The 23,548-nt window shown below is 43.2% G+C and overlaps 1 protein-coding gene and 1 pseudogene across 2 annotated transcripts in view; both read left to right on the top strand.

Moving 5' to 3' along the window:
- The first annotated feature begins 9,585 nt into the window (after window positions 1-9,585).
- The window catches only part of ANK3 (ankyrin 3), a 661,480-nt gene continuing 647,517 nt past the window's right edge, over window positions 9,586-23,548 (top strand). For both annotated transcript variants that reach the window (XM_072756074.1, XM_072756072.1), the window contains exon 1: window positions 9,586-9,807. In XM_072756074.1, the coding sequence (XP_072612175.1) occupies window positions 9,751-9,807 (57 nt within the window). In that variant the 5' untranslated portion in view covers window positions 9,586-9,750. The remainder of the gene's footprint in view (window positions 9,808-23,548) is intronic.
- On the top strand, window positions 22,678-23,028 carry LOC112931088 (large ribosomal subunit protein eL34-like; annotated as a pseudogene).

Raw genomic sequence — 23,548 nt, 5'->3', positions numbered from 1 at the left:
TTTTTTATTCATTTCTTCTTGTACCATGTCAGTGAACAACTCCAAGTCTTCCTTTCCTTTCCTTTCCTTTCCTTTCCTTTCCTTTCCTTTCCTTTCCTTCCTTTTCTTTCTTTCTTTCTTTCTTTCTTTCTTTCTTTCTTTCTTTCTTTCTTTCTTTCTTTCTTTTCTTTTCTTTTCTTTTCTTTTCTTTCCTCCTTTCCTTTCCTTCCTTTCTTCTTTCTTTCTTTCTTTCTTTCTTTCTTTCTTTCTTTCTTTCTTCTTTTCTTCCTTTCCTTTCCTTTCCTTTCCTTTCCTTTCCTTCCTTTCCTTCCTTTTCTTTCTTTCTTTCTTTCTTTCTTTCTTTCTTTCTTTCTTTCTTTCTTCTTTCTTTCTTTCTTTCTTTCTTTCTTTCTTTCTTTTCTTTCCTCCTTTCCTTTCCTTCCTTTTCTTTCTTTCTTTCTTTCTTTCTTTCTTTCTTTCTTTCTTTCTTTCCTTTCCTTTCCTTTCCTTTCCTTTTCTTCTTTCTTTCTTCTTTCTTTCTTTCTTTCTTTCTTTCTTTCTTTCTTTCTTTCTTTCTTCTTTCTTTCTTTCTTCTTTCTTTTCTTTCCTCCTTTCCTTTCCTTTCCTTTCCTCTTTTCCTCAGGTCCACAACTAGACCAACACAGCTCATTTCAGTGGGAAGTCAGGCAAGGGTAATAAGAAAAGTTTGCTTTTCTTTCTTAATTTGGGGCTGAAAGTTACCAATTTACCTCCCACTGCTAATTCGTTTTGCTTTATGGAAACTTTTTATATGTCCTTTTGAGGATTGGTATTATTGTTGTTCATATTATCATCACTTTCTGTGTTTTTGAAATCCTGGACCAAAGTAGAAGAATTGATGAAAAATTATCATACTCAGCATGTGGAGAGAAAGTGATCTTTTCTGTAACTATACTATGAAGTTCATTATGATTGTGAAGCTTATTGCCACTATGAAGTTTTTTTTTTTTAAGATTTTATTTATCTACTCATGAGAGACACAGAAAGGCAGAGGGAGATGCAGGTTCCCTGAGGGGAGCCGGATGTGGGACTCAATCCCAGGACCCCAAGATCACACCCGGACCCCAAGGGAGACGCTCAACCACTGAGCCACTCAGATGTCCCATCACTATGAAGTTTATTATCCCATTTTGTAAACTACTTTGTGATTTTTTTAAGGTTTTATTTTTAAGCAATCTTTACACCCAACATAGGGCTTGAACTCACAACCTTGAGATCAAGAGTCACATGCTCTACTGACTGAGCCAGCCAGGCACCCCATGTGATTGGGTTTTTAAAATCAATAGTTATCTCAAATATGTTGAGTCAGACAGTGTTTCTCATTCCATAGGAGATACTTGAATAATCTCTATTTCCTTTCAAGTGTTTATGATTAAGGAATTAAGTAATGGAAGTGAAGACTAAAATAAGTTATTTAACCATATTCTACACAGGATTGCAAAACTTAATGAATAAACATTGTCTTCTCATTCCAATTGACCTTGATAAAGTATTGCCAAGCCATGATCTTTATCGTATATTTAGAAGTATGAGTTTCTACCCAGTTGAGACCATAAATGGGGAGAAAGGCCCTAAGCCACAAGAGAGAAAACATTTTGGTTCAACTTTGTGCTTGGTGAGCTGTTTTCTTTCACAAAATTGACAAATTATGGGACATATTCCCATGTATAGTCACAGACCCCATGGATAGTGGTAACCAAATATGTTTCTTTTATTTGAAAAATGCTTTTCTATTACTTGCTGATCTTAGGAAACAAACACATATTCACTAACCATAATCTCCTAAACTTAAAAAAAAGTTTTCTCACAGGCACAAATTTTCTGTAGTACTCTTATTTTCCTCTTTATTGCATGTAAAAAATCGACTTTTCTTTTTTGCTAATGTCCAGTGGGAAATTCCTACTGTGTAAACACAATTGTGAGTTAAAGTCTCATTTAGTAGAAATTACTCTGGAAGGAAAATAAAGATTTTATTTATTTGAGAGACACACAGAGAGAGAGAGAGAGAGAGAGAGAGAGAGAGAATGAGTGGTGGCAAAGGGCAAAGGGAGAGGGAGAAGCAGGCTCCCTGCTGAGCAGGGAGCTCCATGTGGGGCTTGATCTCAGGACCCTGGGATCATGACCTGAGCTTAATCAAATGAGCCACCCAGGTGTCTAACTGAAGTTGTGGAGAAATATATAAATGTATATATAAATGTATAAGCAGAGTGAGGGTAAGAGAAGAAAGTTCCTATAGTCCTTGTAGTGGTGGTTCTTGAAGTAACTTTAGGTGGCTTAAACCTAAGTTTGGTATTAAACATGGTATTAAATAAATATTTATGGACATGGTATTAAATAAATATTAATATTGTATAAGATATTCCCTTTTCAGTTCTTTTTCACTCCTTCTGTTAACACTGAGGAGAAAGTTTACACCTAGTGCTAGTGTTTGTGTCCTCTTAACCCTTGTTACATTTTTTTTTTAATTGAAGAAGAGGGCCTCAGGCACAATACAGAATAAATCAAAGAATTTACAATATTTTGTTTTGAATGCAAGTGAAAGTGATTTTCCATTAACATAATAAGGTAGTGTTTCTTTTCTTTCTTTCTTTCTTTCTTTCTTTCTTTCTTTCTTTCTTTCTTTCTTTCTTTCTTTCTTTCTTTCTTTCTCTTTCAAGGTTTTATTTATTTATCCATGAGAGACACAGAAAGAGAGAGACAGAGACACAGGCAGAAGGCTCCATGCAGGGAACCCAACGTGGGACTTGATCCCAGGACTCCAGGATCACGCCCTGGGCCGATGGCTGATGCTCTACAGCTGAGCCACCTGGGCATCCCAGTACTGTTTCTTTTAAACATAAGTTTGTAAGATTAAAAAGTAAGTTAACTTAAATAAAAATATTAAGCAGTAAAGGTGATGCACAAACATGACAAATATTGTGAGGTGAGGAGTTCAGAATATTCTATTAGAGTTCTCTTCATAGAGATTAAATTAGGGACACCTGGGTGGCTCAGTGGTTGAGCGCCTGCCTTCGGCCCAGGGCATGATTCTGGGGTCCCAGGATCGAGTTCCGCATGGGGTTCCCCATGGGGAGCCTGCTTCTCCCTCTGCCTGTGTCTCTGCTTCTCTCTCTGTATCTCTCATGAATAAATAAATAAAATCTTAAAATATATATCAAAATGCTATCCTCTGGGAGAAAATATAAAGGCTCTGGCTCCTGCCCCCCAGTAGAGTGACTTTTTTTTTTTTTTTAAAGAGAGAGATTAAATCATCTTCACCCAGACTTCTTCCAACTTCTTTTTATCTTTCCTTCTTTTCTCTCTCTTTCTTTGATTTTTTTCTACCCTCTATCATTCAATGGAGTGTACAGAGCCAGGATATAAAGGGTCTGACGTTGTGCTGGTTACTGTGAACACAGAAATACAGAGATTAATACATCATCATCTTTGCTTTCAACCAGCTCTGTCTCACTGCAGACACAGTTATGCAAACAATGATTATACAGTGAGAAATCTTATGTGCATGCAAGGTATAGTGTAGCCCAGAGGGGGGAAAGCTGGAGGGAAGCAAGGAAAGGTATCGGGTTTCGACCTTGGGAACCTGTCCTATGAAATACTGTCCAAGTTCACAAATACATTCTGAATTTATTCAGCGAGCCTTTGTTGAGTCTGGCATTCTGTTAGACACTGGAGATTTAGACTTGAAAAAGAGTTGGATGCTTCAAGAAGCTTTTCGTTATAAGGGAAGACAGACAAGGAAAGCAATGGTTATACTGATCTATACATCTTATCTGAAACATTTGAAGGTATATGTGTTTCACAATTCTGAAGTTTTACAATGTTAATATGGCGCACATACTATATACTGCATAACACCCATAAAAGGGTCTGGGGTAGTACCCCGCAATTAAAACATGTGACTAGGGATCCCTGGTGGTGCAGCGGTTTGGCGCCTGCCTTTGGCCCAGGGCACGATCCTGGAGACCTGGGATCGAGTCCCACGTCGGGCTCCAGGTGCATGGAGCCTGCTTCTCTCTCTGCCTGTGTCTCTGCCTCTCTCTCTCTCTCTATCATAAATAAATAAAAATAAACCATTGTTTAAAAAAAATAAAACATGTGACTATTCACACTAAATGGAATGAAGACTATAAATAGTCTTCAAAATAACTACAGTTACACTGCAAGGTCTTTTGGAAAAACAAAGAAAGGGTGATGAACTACATTCTTTTTTTTTTTAATTTATTTATGATAGACATAAAGAGAGAGAGAGAGAGAGAGGCAGAGACACAGGCAGAGGAGAGGGAGAAGCAGGCTCCATGCTGGGAGCCCGACGCGGGACTCAATCCCAGGACTCCAGGATCGCGCCCTGGGCCAAAGGCAGGCGTGAAACCTCTGAGCCACTCAGGGATCCCCTACATTCTTAATAATTTTATTTCATCTTATGTTTTTTAAAGTAATCTCTATGCCCAGCGTGGGGGCTCAAACACAAGACGCCCACGATCAGGAGTTGTGAGCTCTACCAACTGAGCCAGCCAGGAGACCCTGAACCACATTTTAATTGAAAAGTTGTCAGGGGCGGGGCGCCTGTGTGGCTCAGTGGTTGAGCATCTGCCTTCAGCTCAGGCCATGTTCCTGGGGTTCTGGGATAAAGTCCCACGTCGGGATCCCCACAGGGAGACTGCTTTTCCCTCTGCCTGTCTCTGCCTCTCTGTGTCTCTCATGAATAAATAAATAAAATCTTAAAAAAAAAAAAAGAAAAAAGTTATCAGGGAAGCGTTCCTTAAAGATGTGTTATCTGAATGGAGTCTTGCTGGATGAATAAGAATTAACCCCATAGAGGAGGCAGAGGACTGGTGGTAAACCCCTACCAGATGGTGGCAAGGGTTTTCTAGGCAGTGGGGACAGCCTGTAGAAAGACAATGGACTTGGTGTTTGGGGGCAACTGCAGATAATTCAGGATGGCCATGTGTATAGTTTGCCTGAGACAGAGACGGAGAAGGGCAAGGGGATGGAGGTGCTGGTGGAGAACAGCTGAGTTCAGGTAGAGGCAGTGGTCAGGGACCTCGCTACATCTAACCTTTACTCTGAAGCATGAAGAACGCTCTTACAAGATTTTAACAGTGTGTAGTCATGTGAACAGATTTGAAATTATAGAAAAATCATAATATTGGATGGCAGAACTGATGCCCTACACAAAATTCAGGCGACTGTCGTTGTCTAGTGAGATGATGAGAAAATGCAAGTTGGCATGGTTGGCACATAGTTGCTCAAGTTGCTCAATAACTTGTAGCAAGTAGAGGGGCAAAGGCAGGGATGTAGCAGGGATGGATAAGAGGAGACGATTTAGAGTGATTTTAAGGAATTAGTTAGGACCCCATTTCTGATATCTGATTGGACTGGGAGAGAGGAGGTCCAGAGCATCCCTGCCTCCAGAACCTCCCAGCCCCCTCTCCTGGCTTCCGGGTCTTTGTTGCTTGGCATTCCCTTTTAGACCTGACAAAGTATGAGTTTGGGGCTCAGGGAAATGATCTTAGTTGGATTTGGGAGTTGTTAGGTGATAGCTGAAGCCTCACTGTGGATGAGATTACAGACAGTTGCCTGGTTTCAGAAGTAAGGAAGCCTGGAGTCAGAATTCAAGAAACTACTTAAGGGGAAGGAAAGGAAACCAGGGACCACATTAAGTGCCCTAGGAAGGTCAACTGAGATAAGGTCTGGACAACTCCACAATGGCCATGGCCAATGAGATGTTAACTGTGATTTGAGAAGAGCAGTTTCAGTAGCTGAGGAGGGGCAGAGAGTGACTGAACAGAGGAGTGTGCAGGGGACCACCATCCTTTTAAGACACTCGGCTGTGAAGGGAGGGACAGAGAGCAGAAGGCCAAAGTTAGAGGAGGTAATGGGTGGTACGGAAAGATTTGGGTTTAATTTTAGTTTTTAAAGGTAGGAGAGTGCTGCCAGACTCCCAGTCACTTCTTGTAGTCAGCTTTTTCAGTGTGCTGTAAGCTGCATCTGGAGGAGAAATGTCTTCAACCTGAATACAAGTGCTTCTCAGAAGTAGACGGCCCTGGAATAGCTCTGTGGGAAAGCACCACTTTCTGGAATCATCCCCCAGGTACTGCTTCTTGTGCGAACTTCCAGCCAGGCTTTTGCACCTTCCTGCCTCCTTTGGCTATCTGGTTGGATGCTTGCCATTTGTTTAAGATGACTTTTATGGCTATATGGGTGCCAGGGAGCTGGCTTGTAAAATTTCCATGCGTGTTCAGGACTGACTAAAGCAATGCTCTTCCCAAGCCACCTTCACCCCATTCTTGTAGTCTGAATCGTGTGCTTCCCAAATTTGATTGAGCTCAACCAATTCCTGAGGGGATAAAGCACCAGGCTGGGTATAGTAAAGACATAAGAAGACAGAGCATTTGCCTCCACGGACCTTATAACCCAAGATATGGGAGTGTCTTGTCTTGTAAGTAATGATAACAGTGGCTCTTAAACTTTTTGGAGGACGTGTGGATCTCTTGGAGATGTTGAATTTGATATAAAATTTCAAATTTTATGTGTGTGTGTATATGTTAAATACTGAAGTGGTTTTCAAAACTCAAGTTGGGGATGCTCAAACTTCAAATAGTCATTCATGTTCTATTGGTTTGTGACCTTGTCCAAAATAATGTTTCTGAGATTCAACTTACTGATTGTAGTGCCTGTCTTGCAAAGATTTTAGGAGGACTAAACGTGATCATATGAAGATGCTTAGCACAGAGCCCAACACAGAGCTGATGCCAGTAAATGTTATTTCAACTTTATGTGTGTTACAGAGGAAGTGAGTTAGGTGTTAAATCAGAGGCACACCTAAGTCACTACTTTCTGTTACTCATTCCTGCATTTTGTTGTCATTCATTGATGAAAATACTGTTGTATATTTCAGTTATTCCTTATCTACCTCTAGAATTTTGCTTTATCTCAGTCCCATCTGAATTATTTCTATATTTATATAATTTCTAAAGAGTTACATATAGGGACCCCTGGGTGGCTCAAGTGGTTTAGTGCCTGCCTTCAGCCCAGGGCATGATCCTGAAGTCCCAGGATGGAGTCCCACATCGGGCTCCCTGCCAGGAGCCTGCTTCTCCCTCTACCTATGTCTCTGCCTCTCTCTGTGTCTCTCCTGAATAAATAAATAAAATCTAAAAACAAAACAAAACAAACAAAAAAACCCTTACATATACTTGCTTAAAAAGGAAACTCTACCATAAATAGAAAACACTTTCACTTGCCATAAATAGAAAGTAACAGTAACAATAAACAATGAAACTGAACAATGACAATACAACAATGCTGCAAATTCTAGTTAGGTACCAGTGCTTACCTAGGGCTTTGAGCCAGGGGCCCGCTCTTTGATAAACAGAGAGTTTATCAGAATACTTTCTTCCTGCAGTAGTCAGAAGAACCCAAAAGAGAACTGAAAAGGAAGTAACTTTCTGGCCGATGTGACTCGCTGTCCTTCAAAGCTCTGGCCCTGCTGATGCAGACTGAAGGAGTCTCCCCCGACTCCAGGGAGAGGCTCTCCCTTTGGGAGACTTTTAGGAGGGGTGGTGGTTGTCCTGCTTCACTTCTGATCCGAATAATAAATGCTCCGGGGGCGTGGTGGGGTCGGATGGGGTCGGGTCCTGAATCCTTCTGTCCCTCAGCCCGGTCCAGGACAGGAGCTCCGCAAGCCTTGCTCTTTAAGCTCCTAGGAACAAGGACGCTCAGAGGTCCTGTCCCCTATTTCCCGGCTAGATCACGCTCAGCGCCTGCCTCACATCCCGGACGGCCCTGGGGTTTTGTTTCTTAATTGGACAAGTAGCCGAGGCGGTGTGCGGGCTGCTGGGACCTCGGTGGGGAGGGAGGGAGGCTAGGGACCGCGATGTGAGGCTCTCCGCCTGGCAGACACTGCTTCGGTGGGGTTGTAAGCCGTGGGTTCGTACTAGCACAAAGGCCAAAGCCATAGTGCTCGATGACTTTATCCACTTGAACTTGAATAGTTCAATTAGCCAAACAAACGGAGAATATTCTTATTTTGTTCTCATGATGGAGGCGACTACGGGCACTGTGTTCGGACGCCCGCGGGACCCGGGACTCGCCCTCGGTCTCTCCCCAGGGCTGCCCCCGCGCCCCTGCTGCCCAGGTGAGGCCTCCCTCCCGCGCCCGCCTGGGCACGCTCGCCGGGCCTCCGCCGCGCCTCCTCACCTGGCCCGGGCACACCCCCGCCCCCGCGCCCCTGCTGCCCAGGTGAGGCGGTCCTCCCGCGCCCGCCGGGCCTCCCCACCTGGCCCCAGTCCCCCCCCCCCCCGGCCCCCGCGCCCCTGCTGCCCAGGTGAGGCCGCCCTCCCGCGCCCGCCGGGCCTCCCCACCTGGCCCGAGCCCCCCCCCCCCCCGGCCCCCGCGCCCCTGCCGCCCAGGTGAGGCGGTCCTCCGGCGCCGGCCGGGCCTCCCCACCTGGCCCGAGCCCCCCCCCGGCCCCCGCGCCCCTGCCGCCCAGGTGAGGCGGTCCTCCCGCGCCCGCCGGGCCTCCCCACCTGGCCCGAGCCCCCCCCCCCCGGCCCCCGCGCCCCTGCCGCCCAGGTGAGGCGGTCCTCCGGCGCCGGCCGGGCCTCCCCACCTGGCCCGAGCCCCCCACCGGCCCCCGCGCCCCTGCCGCCCAGGTGAGGCGGTCCTCCGGCGCCCGCCGGGCCTCCCCACCTGGCCCGAGCCCCCCCCCCGCCCCCGCGCCCCTGCCGCCCAGGTGAGGCGGTCCTCCCGCGCCCGCCGGGCCTCCCCACCTGGCCCGAGCCCCCCCCCCGGCCCCCGCGCCCCTGCCGCCCAGGTGAGGCGGTCCTCCGGCGCCGGCCGGGCCTCCCCACCTGGCCCGAGCCCCCCACCGGCCCCCGCGCCCCTGCCGCCCAGGTGAGGCGGTCCTCCGGCGCCCGCCGGGCCTCCCCACCTGGCCCGAGCCCCCCCCCCGCCCCCGCGCCCCTGCCGCCCAGGTGAGGCGGTCCTCCCGCGCCCGCCGGGCCTCCCCACCTGGCCCGAGCCCCCCCCCCGGCCCCCGCGCCCCTGCCGCCCAGGTGAGGCGGTCCTCCGGCGCCGGCCGGGCCTCCCCACCTGGCCCGAGCCCCCCACCGGCCCCCGCGCCCCTGCCGCCCAGGTGAGGCGGTCCTCCGGCGCCCGCCGGGCCTCCCCACCTGGCCCGAGCCCCCCCCCCGCCCCCGCGCCCCTGCCGCCCAGGTGAGGCGGTCCTCCCGCGCCCGCCGGGCCTCCCCACCTGGCCCGAGCCCCCCCCCGGCCCCCGCGCCCCTGCTGCCCAGGTGAGGCGGTCCTCCGGCGCCGGCCGGGCCTCCCCACCTGGCCCGAGCCCCCCCCCGGCCCCCGCGCCCCTGCTGCCCAGGTGAGGCGGTCTTCCGGCGCCGGCCGGGCCTCCCCACCTGGCCCGAGCCCCCCCCCGGCCCCCGCGCCCCTGCCGCCCAGGTGAGGCCGCCCTCCTGCGCCCGCCGGGCCGCGCCTCCCCACCTGGCCGGACCCCCCCTCCCCCGCGCCCCGGCCCGGGCGGGCACCTGGCGGCCGCGGCCGCCCCAGCAGGGGGAGGAGACAGCCGCGGGGCGGGCGCCGCGGGGCCGCGCCGGGCCAGGCTGAGCCGCAGCCGAACTTTTCCCCCAGAAGTCCCACATTTGGGGGCAGGAGGAGCGGGCGGGGAGGGGAGGCCGGAGTTCCTGGAAGGAGCGGCGGCGGCGGCAGCTCAGCAACATGGCCTCCTCCGCCACCGGGTCTCCCGCGGGCGCCCAGGGCGCCCCTCGTGCGCAGGTGAGCGCCGCCCCGCCCCCCTACCTGTGGCTCCCCGGCGGCTGCAGGGCGGGGGCCGCGGGGCGCCGGCGGCACCGGGAGGGCGAGCGGGGGGGCCCGATCTCTGCGGGTCGTGGGGGTCCGGCCGCGCGGGGCTGGGGTTGCGGCCCGGGGCTGGGGCGGGAGCCGCTCGAGCATCCGCGGGAGGAGCGAGGGGCGCCCGAGGACTTGGCGCTTCTGCGCGGAAACGTTCGTGTGTAGGAAAGCGCGGGGCTGGGCTCGGGGCGCCGTCGCCTCTCGGGGCTTCCATCCCCGGCTCCCGGCTCCCGGCTCCCGGCTCCCGGCTCCCGGCTCGCGCCCAGCGCCGCGCCCGCTGCACCCTTCCCGGGACGCGGCGGAAGCAGGATGCAGGTTGGCGGGGACGAGGTCACCTGGCGCTGAAAGTTACCTTCAGAATCAGGCTTTTTTTTTTTTTTAGAGGTGAGTCGAGGTACTTCACTTGTTCCAGGAAGAATACAAAATCTGCGTAAAGATTGGGACGTGGGTGCAGGGCAGGCCAGGACAGACACAGGCGGCACCTGGGGTGGCTTGTGCTGGGTCCCCCCCCCCCCCCCCAGAGCCCGCCACCAAGTGAAAACGGGGCGCGCGTGTGCGAAACCGCAGCTTCAAGATGAATCTTCTTCCCTTCCACCCCGCACGCCCGAGCTGATTGCCACCTTCACGCCCAGAGGCGTTCAGCAGCAATTTTGCAGCTGCCACTGAGTGTATAATAGGGGATAATTGGTTTAAAATACTTGCGTATGTTTGTACGTTCATAGAAGGTGGACGGGAAGGGCCTCAAGACACAGTAGTTCTTTGGGAGGCACCTGCGGGGGTGGGGGTGGGGGGGACGGGTGAAAGGGAGACTTGCTTTCATGTACCTTTTGGGACCTTTAAAAAAAAAAAACAACATGTGTGAATGATCTATTCTTGAAAAATAAGAAATACTACCTATAAAAAAATGAGATATGTTCGAGTAGCCTTAAAAGCAATAGTTTACTTAAATTTCAAATTACTAGGATTGCGCTGGAAACATACAAATCTAGCCCTTATCATGTCTTTCTTTGGTTGTCAGAATCCTCAGGGAGTCCAAGAGAAGTCTTCAAAAGAGAACTCTTACCTCTTGGCAAAGTTAATTGGTGGTTTTTATGGCTACCTTGATTCTGCCTTTTGATTTTGCTTGTTGAGAATGAGTGTGGCTTGTCTGATTTAGGAAGAGACCACTTTCTATTAAAAGGACGGTTGGGAGTCACGCTAGGGTTATAACCCGGCCTTATTCCAAGAGGGTAGACCACCTCTGGTAAGGCTACAGCAGGAAAACTAGAGGGGGACAGTCTGAGTAGACATGGATTGCTGCCTTAGCAGTTCTGGCATCCTTATAATCTGCTGACCTGGGCTCAATCAGGTACATCTTTACGGAAGCAGATTTTCACTATTGAAAGTGTATGTAAAATTAAAATCACCACTCTGAAACAAAAACTGAAGGAATCTACTGAGTATCTTCTCCCCAGCTACTAATATCTCCAGGGCTGATTTCCTCTAAGTTCTCAAATCAGTGGAGGATGAATAAGTGAGCTGGGAATCTGGACTGTAGTTAAATAAATGTTTATTTATGATGAACCGTTTATGATGGTTCTCAGAATTCTTTCTGTTAAAGCATAAATAAATATCTGTTTCGTAACCTGCGCAGCGATGTGTTAGGTTCCACAGCAGAGAATGTGGCTCAATGTCCTTCAGACAATATAAAGACCAGTGGTATGTTTTGGAATCCAAGGAAACACTGTGGATTCTGAATTTGTTTGCTTTTTTGTGGCAGTGGTTACATTAGGACTGTGGTTTTCCTTTATTCAGTATTTCAAATTTTTCCTCCCTTTTACAGTGTTTATGAAACAAGTGAGCCTGCCTAATTCTAGAATAGTATTTTGGTAATTGAAAAGAATATAATTGTTCTGGACTCTCAGTGGTTGTTCTTAGCTTGATTTCCAATAAGTAACTTATGTTTGTATATTTTTGTAGACTATGTTACTGAAACTCTAGATCAGTATAATCCCAATGGGAGATCCTGTGAAATTCTAGCCCATATAAGTGGCATTTTTACACTTTTGAATAAACTAAATATTTGAAATTGATGAGACCAGTGAGCTACCTGACACTTTTATGTAAGAACATTTATGAGTTAACACTTTCTAATTGAAATGTTTAGCCTTGGGACACCTGGGTGGCTCAGCGGTTGAGCGCCTGCCTGCCTTTGGCTCAGGGCATGATACTGGTCCCAGGATCGAGTCCTGCAACAGGCTCCCTGTGAGGAGCCTGCTTCTCTCTGCCTGTGTCTCTGCCTCTCTCTGTATCTCTCATGAATAAATAAATAAAATCTCTGAAAAAAAAAGAAATGAAATGTTTAGCCTTGCCACAATACCTCCAAACTTAGTAAAGGCTACCCTTCTGAGATCAAGGTTACTAATAATCTAATCAGATCTGAATTAACCTGTCCCGGTATGTATTGACTGGACCGTTGATAACGAAACTCTACTCTTGGATCTCCCAATGTGAATGCTGGATTGATATTGGATTAATGCTGGAACAATAAAAGTATCTGGAATAGGGACATTTAATTTCTGTTTTTCATTTTCATCCTGAGTCAACAACCTAAATTTGTGAAAACGGCTTGAATTTTTATTTCTATCCATGATATAATTTTTAAGGTTAATTTGATATTATCTACTTTCTATTAGACATTTAAAGATATTTATTTTTAATAGAGTTTTTACTTATTATTATTTTTATCTATTAAATGTGTTTTTTGAGTACTAGAAGCCCAACTGTGATTAGTTATAGCTTGAAAGTTCTGTCAAAGTTACGTGCAGTCTCTGAGTATCTTTTTTCTGACTGGACCCTAAATGGATATGGTAACATCTTCAAAATCTATAGTCATAGTTTAAGTACTGCTAGACACTTGTTTCAGTATGTTTGAAAATGAACAAATGGGTTTATATTCAAAAGGACAATGATTTTTCCAGGAACCAGTGAGGTTCCTGTTTCACTGGAGTGAAATGGCACCCAAGTAGAATCAATTCTATGGAAATTAATTCCTGAATTTCCTTTCTTGGGAAGGTCCTGTATGGATTAAATAGCAAATATCTTATGTTGGCCAGGAAGAAAGCAGTCACAGGAAAGTTGCATGTTTTCAGATCTGAATAGATGGTAGTAATTTTTTGGAATAAACTATCTTTAGTACTTTATACTGTGTATTAGTAAACAGATTAAGTGAACTAGTGTTTGGACTTAGAGCTTTAAACTGTAAGAGAAATTATTTGATGTTTCATCAGATGATGCTTAGTTACTGCCATTTCCAGAAACTATTAAGGAAAGGAAAATATTAGAAAATTGGCCCTAACATTAATTTTGTTTTCTGATGAATATTCAGAGTTGCCCTGGAATAAAGAACTGTATGTTGCCAAATTGGAAAGGCGGTTTCCCAAAGTGTTTTAAAGATAACACCGTGTTCATTAGTAGCTATTTTGTTCTTCTAGCATGGAATTGCATTTCTGCTTTATGCAGCTCTTCTGGGTAATGTTAAGGCTTGATGCCAAGAGTCTGCCATACAAGTGTGGGGCTACTGTTTTTCCCTTTTGTTCATGTCATGACACTTTATATGGAACCTGGCAAAGAGCTCTGTGACTGCAGCTCTGCTCTTTAGAGTCAAATACAGGGCTTGACACACAGTAGGCCTTCAACTAATGTTTGTTGAATAAATGATCAAATAAATGATAAAAAGGATCTGGCATTCAGATTTAGGGGCAGCTTTAACCATTTGAACAATACGTTTGAGTTCCTATCAAGTGAAAGTTATTCTTTTGCACGTCTTGGCTTTCACTCTCAATAAGTTCATAATCCAAGTTACTCAGAGTTTGCATAGTACAAGGATCACACAGAGCCAGTAACAGATATTTTTCCATGCCTAGATTTTCATTTAATCGTGTGCCTCAATTTAGTTTGGGCTATAGTATATAATAAAGATGGGAAAATGTAGACGAAGGAACCTAAGAATTTTAGGAGAGGGGTATCAGGAATGGAGAGTTTATACTTCCTTGTTTCTGCACTGAAAAATGACACAGAATAGAAATGTGTGAAAAGGCGTAGAGAACTGTCTGGAAAAGTGCTCTAATTTATTCTTGTTAATGGCTGCTTAATATTCACAGTGTGGATTGACCATAATTTATTTACTGTTTTCCAGATTAATAAACACTTATCTTGCTTCCAGTTTTTTGACCTCTATAGACAATGCTGCAAATAAATAAAAAGTTCATAATCTGCAGTGGCTGGGTGGCTCAGTTGGTTAAGTATCTGACTCTTGATCTCAGCTCAGGTCTTGATCTCAGGATTGTGAGCTCAATCCAGAGTTGGACTCCATGTTAAGGGAGGAGCCTACTTAAAAAAATTTCATTATCCAATTGGATAGAGAAGATGTACACATCTTTAGTAGTAGCAGCCATGATCTCTTGTGCTTTTCATGGAGGATATTGTCTACTTCAAAACAAACCACAGGGTAGGTATTATTATTACTACACCCTATTTTATACACAAAGAAACTGAGCTTTCATAGAAAGGCTAGGCAGGTTGTAATTTGGTAAGGGCTGCAGCTGGATTGGAACTCCTGTCTGCTTGAGCAGTGAGAAGGCAATGATGATAAAATCAGGAGGCCAAGAATGAAGTCCCCATTCTAATCCCCATACTATGCTGTAACCTCAAAATCTTAACATCTCTTGGGCTTGGTAAGAGAAAGTTGGAGTTTCTCTTGAAAGAGAGAGTTGGAATAAATTGTAAGGTTCATTCTCGCTCAATTAGTCTATGATTTTAAAAATTAAGTGCTTAGAGAAAGCTATAGATAATTAATAATGAAGTGATATAGTCTCTTGTTTTTCAGAAGCATTTCCCCCTCATATTTTGGCATTCCTGATATTAAGATAATTTTCCAAATGTTAGAAGCTTTTGAGTTTATTTTATATTGTTTAATTTAAATGATTTATTTTTCTCTGAAAATCTGATTTTATAGAAATTGTGCTTTTTGTAACTGACGACATCTTAGAGTATAAGACATTTAGTAGTTCCAGGGTGGAAATAGCAAGAGGACATCTCAGTGAGTTTGGGTTGGTAACTGAGCACTCACCAAAGACAATGGGTTTGAATGGAGTATAAAAGAAGAAGGATACTTCACATGGTAGGTGGAGAACAGTTGGGATAACTGCTTGGACTCTGTGGAGCCTTTAGGCTTGCTGCTGCTGCTGCTGCTGCTTCTTCTTCTTCTTCTTCTTCTTCTTCTTCTTCTTCTTCTCCTCCTCCTCCTCCTCCTTCTTCTCCTTCTTCTTCTTCTTCTTCTTCTTCTTCTTCTTCTGCTTCTGCTTCTGCTTCTGCTTCTCCTCCCTCTTCTTCTCCTTCTTTTTTAAATTTGAGATGTGATTAATGGTATGCTGGTAAACTGCCTCTTAAAAAAAAAAGCCCTGATTTATAGCATTTGCCCATTTCTGTGAAGTAAATAGAAGAATTCTGATCTCCAGTTCCAATGGTTCCCCTGTAGAATAAGCAGTGCTCTGATAGCAGCAGGATGTCCTACCATTCAACTAAGTTCTGACATTGTCTACCCAGAGATAGCATCAGATCTCACAGGTTAAAGGCTCAATCACATACTGCCCTACCACTTTACATGCCCATTGCAAGCCCAGGTAATCACTTGTGCTTCTGACAAACTGGCTAAAAATTGGAGGGTCCCAAAACCCTCTCTTTTGGTGCAGTTAATTTGCTAGAGTAGCTCTCAGAATTAAGAGAAACATTTTACTTACTAGATTACTGGTTTAATATATAAAGATAAAACTCAGGAATAGCCAGATGTAAGAGATGCATAGGGCAAGGTATGGGGAGAGGGCTCAGAACTTCCATGCTGTCTCTCTCTCTGAATGCCACTCTTACTGCATCTCTATTATTCAACAATCTGGAAGCTTTCTCCTTTTGGGTTTGAATGGAGGCCTCATTCCACAGGCATGGTTGATTAAGTCAATGGTCAATGGTGATTGATTCCACTTCCAGTACTTTTCCCCTCTCTGGAAATTAGGGGTGTAGGATGGAAAGTTCCAACCCTCTAATCCCATAGTTGACTCCACAGGCAGCCAGTCCCCATCCTTAGGAGCTTTCAAAAAATCATCTCATTAACATAACAAGACACCTTTACTCCTCTCATCACTTAGGAAATTCTAAGGGTTTTAGGATCTTCATGCCAGAAACAGGGTCAAAGATCAAATATATATATTTCTTACAAATTACGATATCACAGAGTACTTACATCAATGACTGATTTCAAGCTGCCAGTGGGAGTTGAACATGGAGTTGGGAAGACATGTGCAGAAGTGGATCTTTTTTTTTTTTAATATTTTATTTATTTATTCATGAGAGACACACAAGGGCAGAGACACAGGCAGCGGGAGAAGCAGGCTCCCTGCGGGGAGCCCCACGTGGGACTGGATCCCAGGACCCCAGGATCACTCCCTGAGCCAAAGGCAGAAGCTCAACTGCTGAGCCACCCAGGCATCCCAAAGTGGCTCTTATACAAGCTAGTATCAGCTAGTTGCAGCACACCACTTACATACAGTGAAATTCACTGAATTTTTTGAGTTGATTAAATGATTTGTCCGTAATATATTTGGCACTTATCAGGTATCAGGCATACATGCAGATACATGGATATATAACTAGTTTTTATTTTCTGGGATGTCACAGTTTAGCTAGTTATTTAAATGAATTTTTAAGTAAAGAAAGGGCTCTTGTAACAGAATGATTGATTAGCTCTCTGTTTTCCACTGAGAACAAAGTAAATATCAAGTAGATCCTTAGATATCTGAATTGGAAGCGAGAGAACTGAGGCCTGTAACTGGATTATTAGATGTTAAAATGGTGAAACAAGGTTTTTAACACTTTGTTTCTTTGGAAATCAAGCCTACTAGATTTTTCTTCCCCTTGTATATGTGTTGGTATGCATGCATGCTTATTAGGTACATTTACTGAGATATAATTTATAATTTGACATTTACAATTTATAATTTGATATATAAAATTCACCATATTTAAGTGTACAACTAAGTGTGCAATTATTATACCCTATCATGACAAAATATTTATCATCCTATGTTCACTTGTGTCCCTTCCCAATTAAACTCCCTCCAATCCTCCAGGCAAGTACTTTCCAGATTTCTTTCACCATGGATTCATTTTGTTTTCTTTTGTACTTGGTTTCTTTCCCTTTGTAGAATGGTCTTTGATATCCATGCTGTTATCTGTATTAGAAGATTATTCCTTGTTATTACTGAGTATTATTTCATTGTATGGAATGTACTACAGATTGTTCATCCATTCATCAGATATTTGAATTGTTTTTAGCTTTGGTTACTGTGGATAAAGCTGCTATAAACATTTTTGTATATGTCTCTTTGTTGACATATATTCTCCCCCCCTTTTGTGTATGTGTGAATGAGGTTGAATACCTGGGAGTAGGACTGTAGAGTAGTGTATAATTGAAGGTAGTATATAAGGTAGGTAGTATATTGGGAAGGTAGTGTATAATTGAAGGTGTATATAATTGTACAAGAAACCACCCATGTCTTTCTTCATATCCTAAAGAATGAATGATCTCAGATCCGAATGGGAGGAAGGGGAAAGTCCAGGGAGAAATTTTTCCTTTGACAGGTGCTTAAAATGAGAATTTTTGAAAATATGATTTTAACTAGGTGCATATTGAGAAAAAAAAATTGATGGTAAGTAAAACTTTACAAGGTTGTGAAAGAAAGTATAGTTATAAAGATAAAACTATAAATTTAATAACTGTTGAGATATAATTTATATACATAAAGTTCACCCACCTAATATATACAATTCAATAAATTTTAGCATGTTTACAGAGTCAGAAAATCATTGCCGCAATCTAATTTTTAGAATATTTCTATTACCCTCCAACTAGTGCTCACTTATGGTAAAAAACCATACTTGTGGAGTTAAGGAAAACCTGTGTTTTAGTCTGAGTTTTACTAGTTAGCAATTGCATGACCTTGGTAAGCCAAATCTCAATTTCTATACCTTGACGAGAGATGAAGATACTTCCTTTACAGTTTTTTTTTTTTTTTACAAGGATTGTAAGTAATGCCCACAAAGCACTTGGTCTGTAATGAATATTAAACAAATGGCAGTGTTTATAGTTGAACTGTGTCTGCATTTTTGTGATTTCTGTGGTATTTTGTTCATATCTTTAAAACTGCTTCAGTAGTCTGCCCTCTACTAAGGATATATTTGGACACATTTTTTTTTTTTTTTAAGATTTTTACTTACTTATTCATGAGAAACACAGAGAGAGAAAGAGGCACAGACAGAGGCAGAGGGAGAAGCAGGCTCCATGCAGGGAGCCTGATGTGGGACTTGATCCCAGGTCCCCAGGATCACGCCCTGGGCCGAAGGGGGCACTAAACCGCTGAGCCACCTGGGCTGCCCCGTGGACACATCTTTTAAGAGGAAATGAGGTGGAGTGGAAAGAGTAAAAGTCCACTTTGAGTAAAGTGCTGAGCTTTTCTGGCTCTTTCATTTAATGCTCTATTGGGCAAATCACTTAACTCTGTTTCCTTATATGAGGAACTAGAGTAACATTCATCTTTCAGGATTGTTGTCAGTGGTTGAGGAAATATCCATGACATATTGATATAGTAGGTGCTCAATAAATAGGCAGTGTTATTCTGTGATATCAGCAGCTACCATCTTTGAAGTATTCACATCTAGGAATAACATTACAGAATTCAAGGCATAGATGGAAAATTTGCTCATGTATGATGTGCATATTTGCTATATAAATTTTTGTATTTTAGTACTAGTGGGGTGCTAGATACATAGTCCTGAATAAAATGTTTGGTTAAATGGATACATAGATGAGTTAATAAAGAAGAAAAAGCATTTTACGTATGCTGTTTTAGTCTCCCTCAATGTTTAGGTATCTAAGACAAAGTTTCATTTTCCACCCTTCAAGTTTATTCACTTATTACCACTTCCTATTTGGCAGGACAGGATTGGGGGTGGGGAGCAGGATGATTAGAAATTGTCATGAACAAAAATCACAACAATAATTGCTGACATCCATAAATAGCTGTTTATATTTTTAAAAGGATTTTCATTTTATTTCTTCAAATTTGTATCTCAGCAAGCAGCCTGGGTGTCTCAGCAGTTTAGTGCTGCCTTCGGCCCAGGGCCTGATCCTGGAGACCCGGGATCGGGTCCCATGTTGGTCTTCTTGCAGGGAGTCTGCTTCTCCCTCTGCCTGTGTCTCTGCCTCTCTCTCTCTCCGTGTCTCTCATTAATAAATAAATAAAATCTTTAAAAAAATATTTGTATCTCAGCAACCATATCCGGCAGTTGGGAGTAAATAGTCTCATTTTAGGGAAAAGAAAGACAACGTTCTGAGGTGGACTTGTTCCTGAGTGGCAAAGCAAATGAGAGAAGGGGGCAATAAATCAGAAGCCTTGTGTATTGCTGGTGGGAGCTGAGACTGGGGCAGCTGTTCTGGAAAGCATCTGGCATTACTTGAACAAATTAGCTACTTATGCCCAGCATTTCATTCCTACAGGTGGACACTGGAATGTGTTTCCATAGGTCCCCAAGAGAATGTGTCCCAGGTTTTTCACTGCTGTGTTAGTGGTAGGGAGGGGGAATGAGAGGTAACTTGGTGATCACCCTTGGGAGAGGGTGAGGGAAAGCTGTGAGTGCACAGCATGGGGTTGTCTGCAGCCATTAGAAGCAACAGATTAGATAAACAAAAAGCAACATGAATGGATCTTAAGAATAGAGTGCTTGGTGAAAAATGTAAGAGTGAAAGGTATATTGTTTATATGAATTAAAAATTCATAAGCATAGCACAGTACACATCTTGTAAGAACACTTACATAAAGTACTCATTAAGCACATTAGAATGACTGCCTGTGGGACCAAGCTTATGGGGGGGGGGTAGGCTGTGGAGATAAAAAGGAATCAATCAATAGGTAAAGAGAATAATGATAATGTGCCATGAACCATTACGTTTGGCTCACTCAACCTGCTGAATGGTGAAGTTAAAAACGAAAGAAAACAGGATGTTGATATAGTTTGAATATCTTTTATGTGATCTCTGTCACCACTAGGCTTAACCAGAGAGACCCTGCTATCATTACACTGTGTGGGACAGATATTCCAAATGAAATAAAATTTGGATTGATTTCTGAAGTTTCAAGTAAAATTTCTCACAGAGAGCAACTTCTTTTTTTTTTTTTTTTTTTTTTTTGTAATAAAGATTTGTAATGTGCTAGTCTTGGTAGGATTTAAAAAATAAGTTCCTTTTAAATTTTGTATTTTAGATAATAGAGACCGATGTGTAATATGGTACAGTTTTTAACAGAATTAGAATATCATATACTAAATGTTTAATTCTAAAATGATAAACTGTCCTTATCATTCTTCATGGATTCAAAAGATTGCATGTATATTATTTTTAAAGGGTTGAAATGTGATTTTCTTGACAGATATATCTCCTATTGTTATATTTGTTGTTCGAGTTAAATTTGAAGTATGATAGTCTCTTTTCTGGTGGGGGTAGGGTGGCTTAAAACAGAGCAGATTTATTATATTGTAGTTCTGGAGTCCAGAAGCCCAAAATGGGTTGGGAGGATTTCGTTCCTTCTGGAGTCTCCAGAGGAGAATCCTTTACTTTTTCTATCTTCTAGAGCCTGCCTGAGGCTTTTGGCTATGCATCATGTTGACCTCCACTTTGATCATCATTTTGAATGGGTTGCTTTTTAGTTTACCTTGCTTTTCTATTCACTATTTGTGATGCTTCTGAAAGGTAGTTATGTAAAATGATTATAATTATGTTTTGCACATGTTGTACAATTTTCTAGCAACTGTCCTGTTTAAAAAAGTCATAATGGTTAAACATTCGACTCAAAATTATCAGCCTTTCAAAGTGTTCATCTGTCACTACGCTGAGGGCGTTGCTGGTATTCAGTAGGCAAACTCTGCTAAGACAGGAAGGACACCCAATTATTTTAATGATAGGTGTAGAAGCTGGAGAGAAATGGATGACATCCTTGCTGCTCCTAGTGTCCCCCTGCTTGTGAATGGTGTGCAGACAAGAGTTTCAGGTTTACCGGTGATATGCAGAGGAAGGCCTGGTTCTTGTGTAAGAGTTTCGTCTGCAGTACCGTAAAATGTTGACAACCAAGAATTGATTTTTTTTTAAAGTGTTTTTTTTTTTTAATTTTTTAATTTTATTTTATTATTTATGATAGTCACAGAGAGAGAGAGAGAGGCAGAGACATAGGCAGAGGGAGAAGCAGGCTCCATGAACCGGGAGCCTGATGTGGGATTCGATCCTGGGTCTCCAGGATCGTGCCCTGGGCCAAAGGCAGGCGCCAAACCGCTGCGCCACCCAGGGATCCCCCAAGAATTGATTTTAATGCTGTTTTGTCTCTCTCAACAACATAAATAAAATAGTAAGAAGAGGGAGGCATTGCTAGCTAATAGAAGGGAAACAAGCTCAGTGTTAGGATATGTCAAAATGAGATTCACAAATGTAATTTTGAGCTCTCTTGCAATTCAGTTTCCTCATCTACAAAATGGGGTTAATGATAATGCTTACTTTGTCCACCGCAGAGTTGTAAGGATCAAATTGTATGATTAGGTAATTTATTTAATTCAAATTGCTTTGTGCCCTATGATCATATTGGTGTGTTTTTTTCTGTGTGCTGCTTTTCATTATGATAGCATTCCATTGAACAAACCTAGCATCTTGGTAAATGCGATAACTGATAGCCAGTAATATTGCAGTGATGACTTGCTACTTTAAAGTTGGTTTCTTAAGAAGTTGAGATTTTTAGTGTCTCTGAGTTTTTGGCAATTTTTTGATTAAAACATTAAAATTCAATTAAAACATTAAAACATTTTCGGCAATTTTAATTAATTCCAGGAAACTGCTATTTTTGTTTGTTGGTCCAGCGGAACAGGTACATACATGATAATTAAAATTCTGGAGCTCTGTGCTGCATTTTGCAAAGTCTGGTTAGATTGCAGAGCTGTTTACTGACTATGAAATGGCATGGCTTTGATTGGTTTGAATATCTACTTAAGTCTCCATTGAGTCCCTCAAAATATGGTACTTAGCCTGAAATTCTCCAGGTGTTGTGTAATGAATTGTTCTCTAAATTGGGAAATTTGGGTTTAGTCTCTTATTCAATGTGTATGTGGTTGGCCAAATCACTTAGCTTCTACAGTGTCCTCTTAATTGTTAGGATTTCTACCTGCTTAAAGAGTTTCCATGTTCTAAAATCCAGACTGTGGTAAGGCTTTCAGTGAAGACTAGTACATGTTATTTTGCAGAACCTCCTGGTGTGCTAATTCCAAGCTGTAGGTTTGCCTAGAAATTGATGAAGACTCTGGAGGGATGAGTAAATACCTAATGTACACAGATTCCTGAAGAAGCCTTTTATCTGTTTGTGATCATTGCTTAAGTTAGAAATCTGAGTCATTAATGAGACCTTTCTCCCTTTGTCATGTAATGAGGTACAAATAGTCTCAGTTCTGGCCCACATATGTTCACCCTTTTTTAAAAAGTGATTTTTAAAACTAGATATTATTGATAGTCAATTGATGATAAGATAAAGGTAATCTATCTTTCTTGCTATGATAGGTAGCAGCTGAAATCCCTGATTTTGGCTCAGGTCATGATCTCAGGGTCATGAGATCAAGCCCCACGTCTGATTCTCTCTCTCTGGCTTCTGGGGACTGTGTCCATAGACATTCAGAATGGTCCAGCATTTGACATACCATTGTAGGCTGTCCGACAATATATCCTCTTAACAAAAATAGGGGGTCTCAAACCCCTGGTAATAGAATCATTTACCTTTATACCAAGAAGGTTGGGAAAACACCAAAATCTGCATGTGGCATATGCCCAGGCCAACTTTGAGGAGTTCGTGCTGGAAGACCTAAAGTCCTCATGAGATTGTCTGAAACGAGAAAACACATCAACAGGCCTATGATGGTTCCAGATGTGCTAAGTGTGTTCGTGACAGAGTCAAGTGTGCTTTTTTTGTTGAGCAGAAAATTGTTGTGAAAATGTTGAAGGCACAAGCACAGATTCAGAAAGCTAAATAAAAACATGAAGTTTTTTTGAACAATAAGAAACAGCAAAAGTAAAAAAAAAATTCTCAATGCTTCTCTGTCACCTTCTCTACAAAAAAAAAAAAAAAAGTAGGAAAAGCTACTGGCCAATAAACATGTAAAAAGATGTTAAATTCACAAGTCTTAAGAGATTAGAAAGACTACTTTCTATTTGATAGCATTTTATCTACTAGATTGGCCAAAAGAAAATCCTCTTTACAGTGTTGAGGATATGACTTTTCTAACTAGTGCTGATTCGAGTGTCAATTGTACAACTTTTTTGGTGGGAGGAGGAGGAGAACTTAGGTACACTATTTATCTATTCAAATAAAATAAAAACATTCTTACCCTTTGCTCTAGCAACCCAGTTTTAGGAACTTCTGCTATAGAAGTTAAAACCTCAAAAGCAAAACAAGAACAACAAAAAAGTATGTAAGGACATATTTACAAGGATACTTATTACAGCAATGTCTGTAAAGCAACAACACTGGAAACAAAATTTAAAACTTAATGG

Source organism: Vulpes vulpes, chromosome 4, assembly GCF_048418805.1.
Source record: "Vulpes vulpes isolate BD-2025 chromosome 4, VulVul3, whole genome shotgun sequence".
Classification (NCBI taxonomy): Eukaryota; Metazoa; Chordata; class Mammalia; order Carnivora; family Canidae; genus Vulpes; species Vulpes vulpes.
Note: the sequence above shows the minus strand (reverse complement) of the source record. Positions and strands in the feature narration are given on the sequence as shown.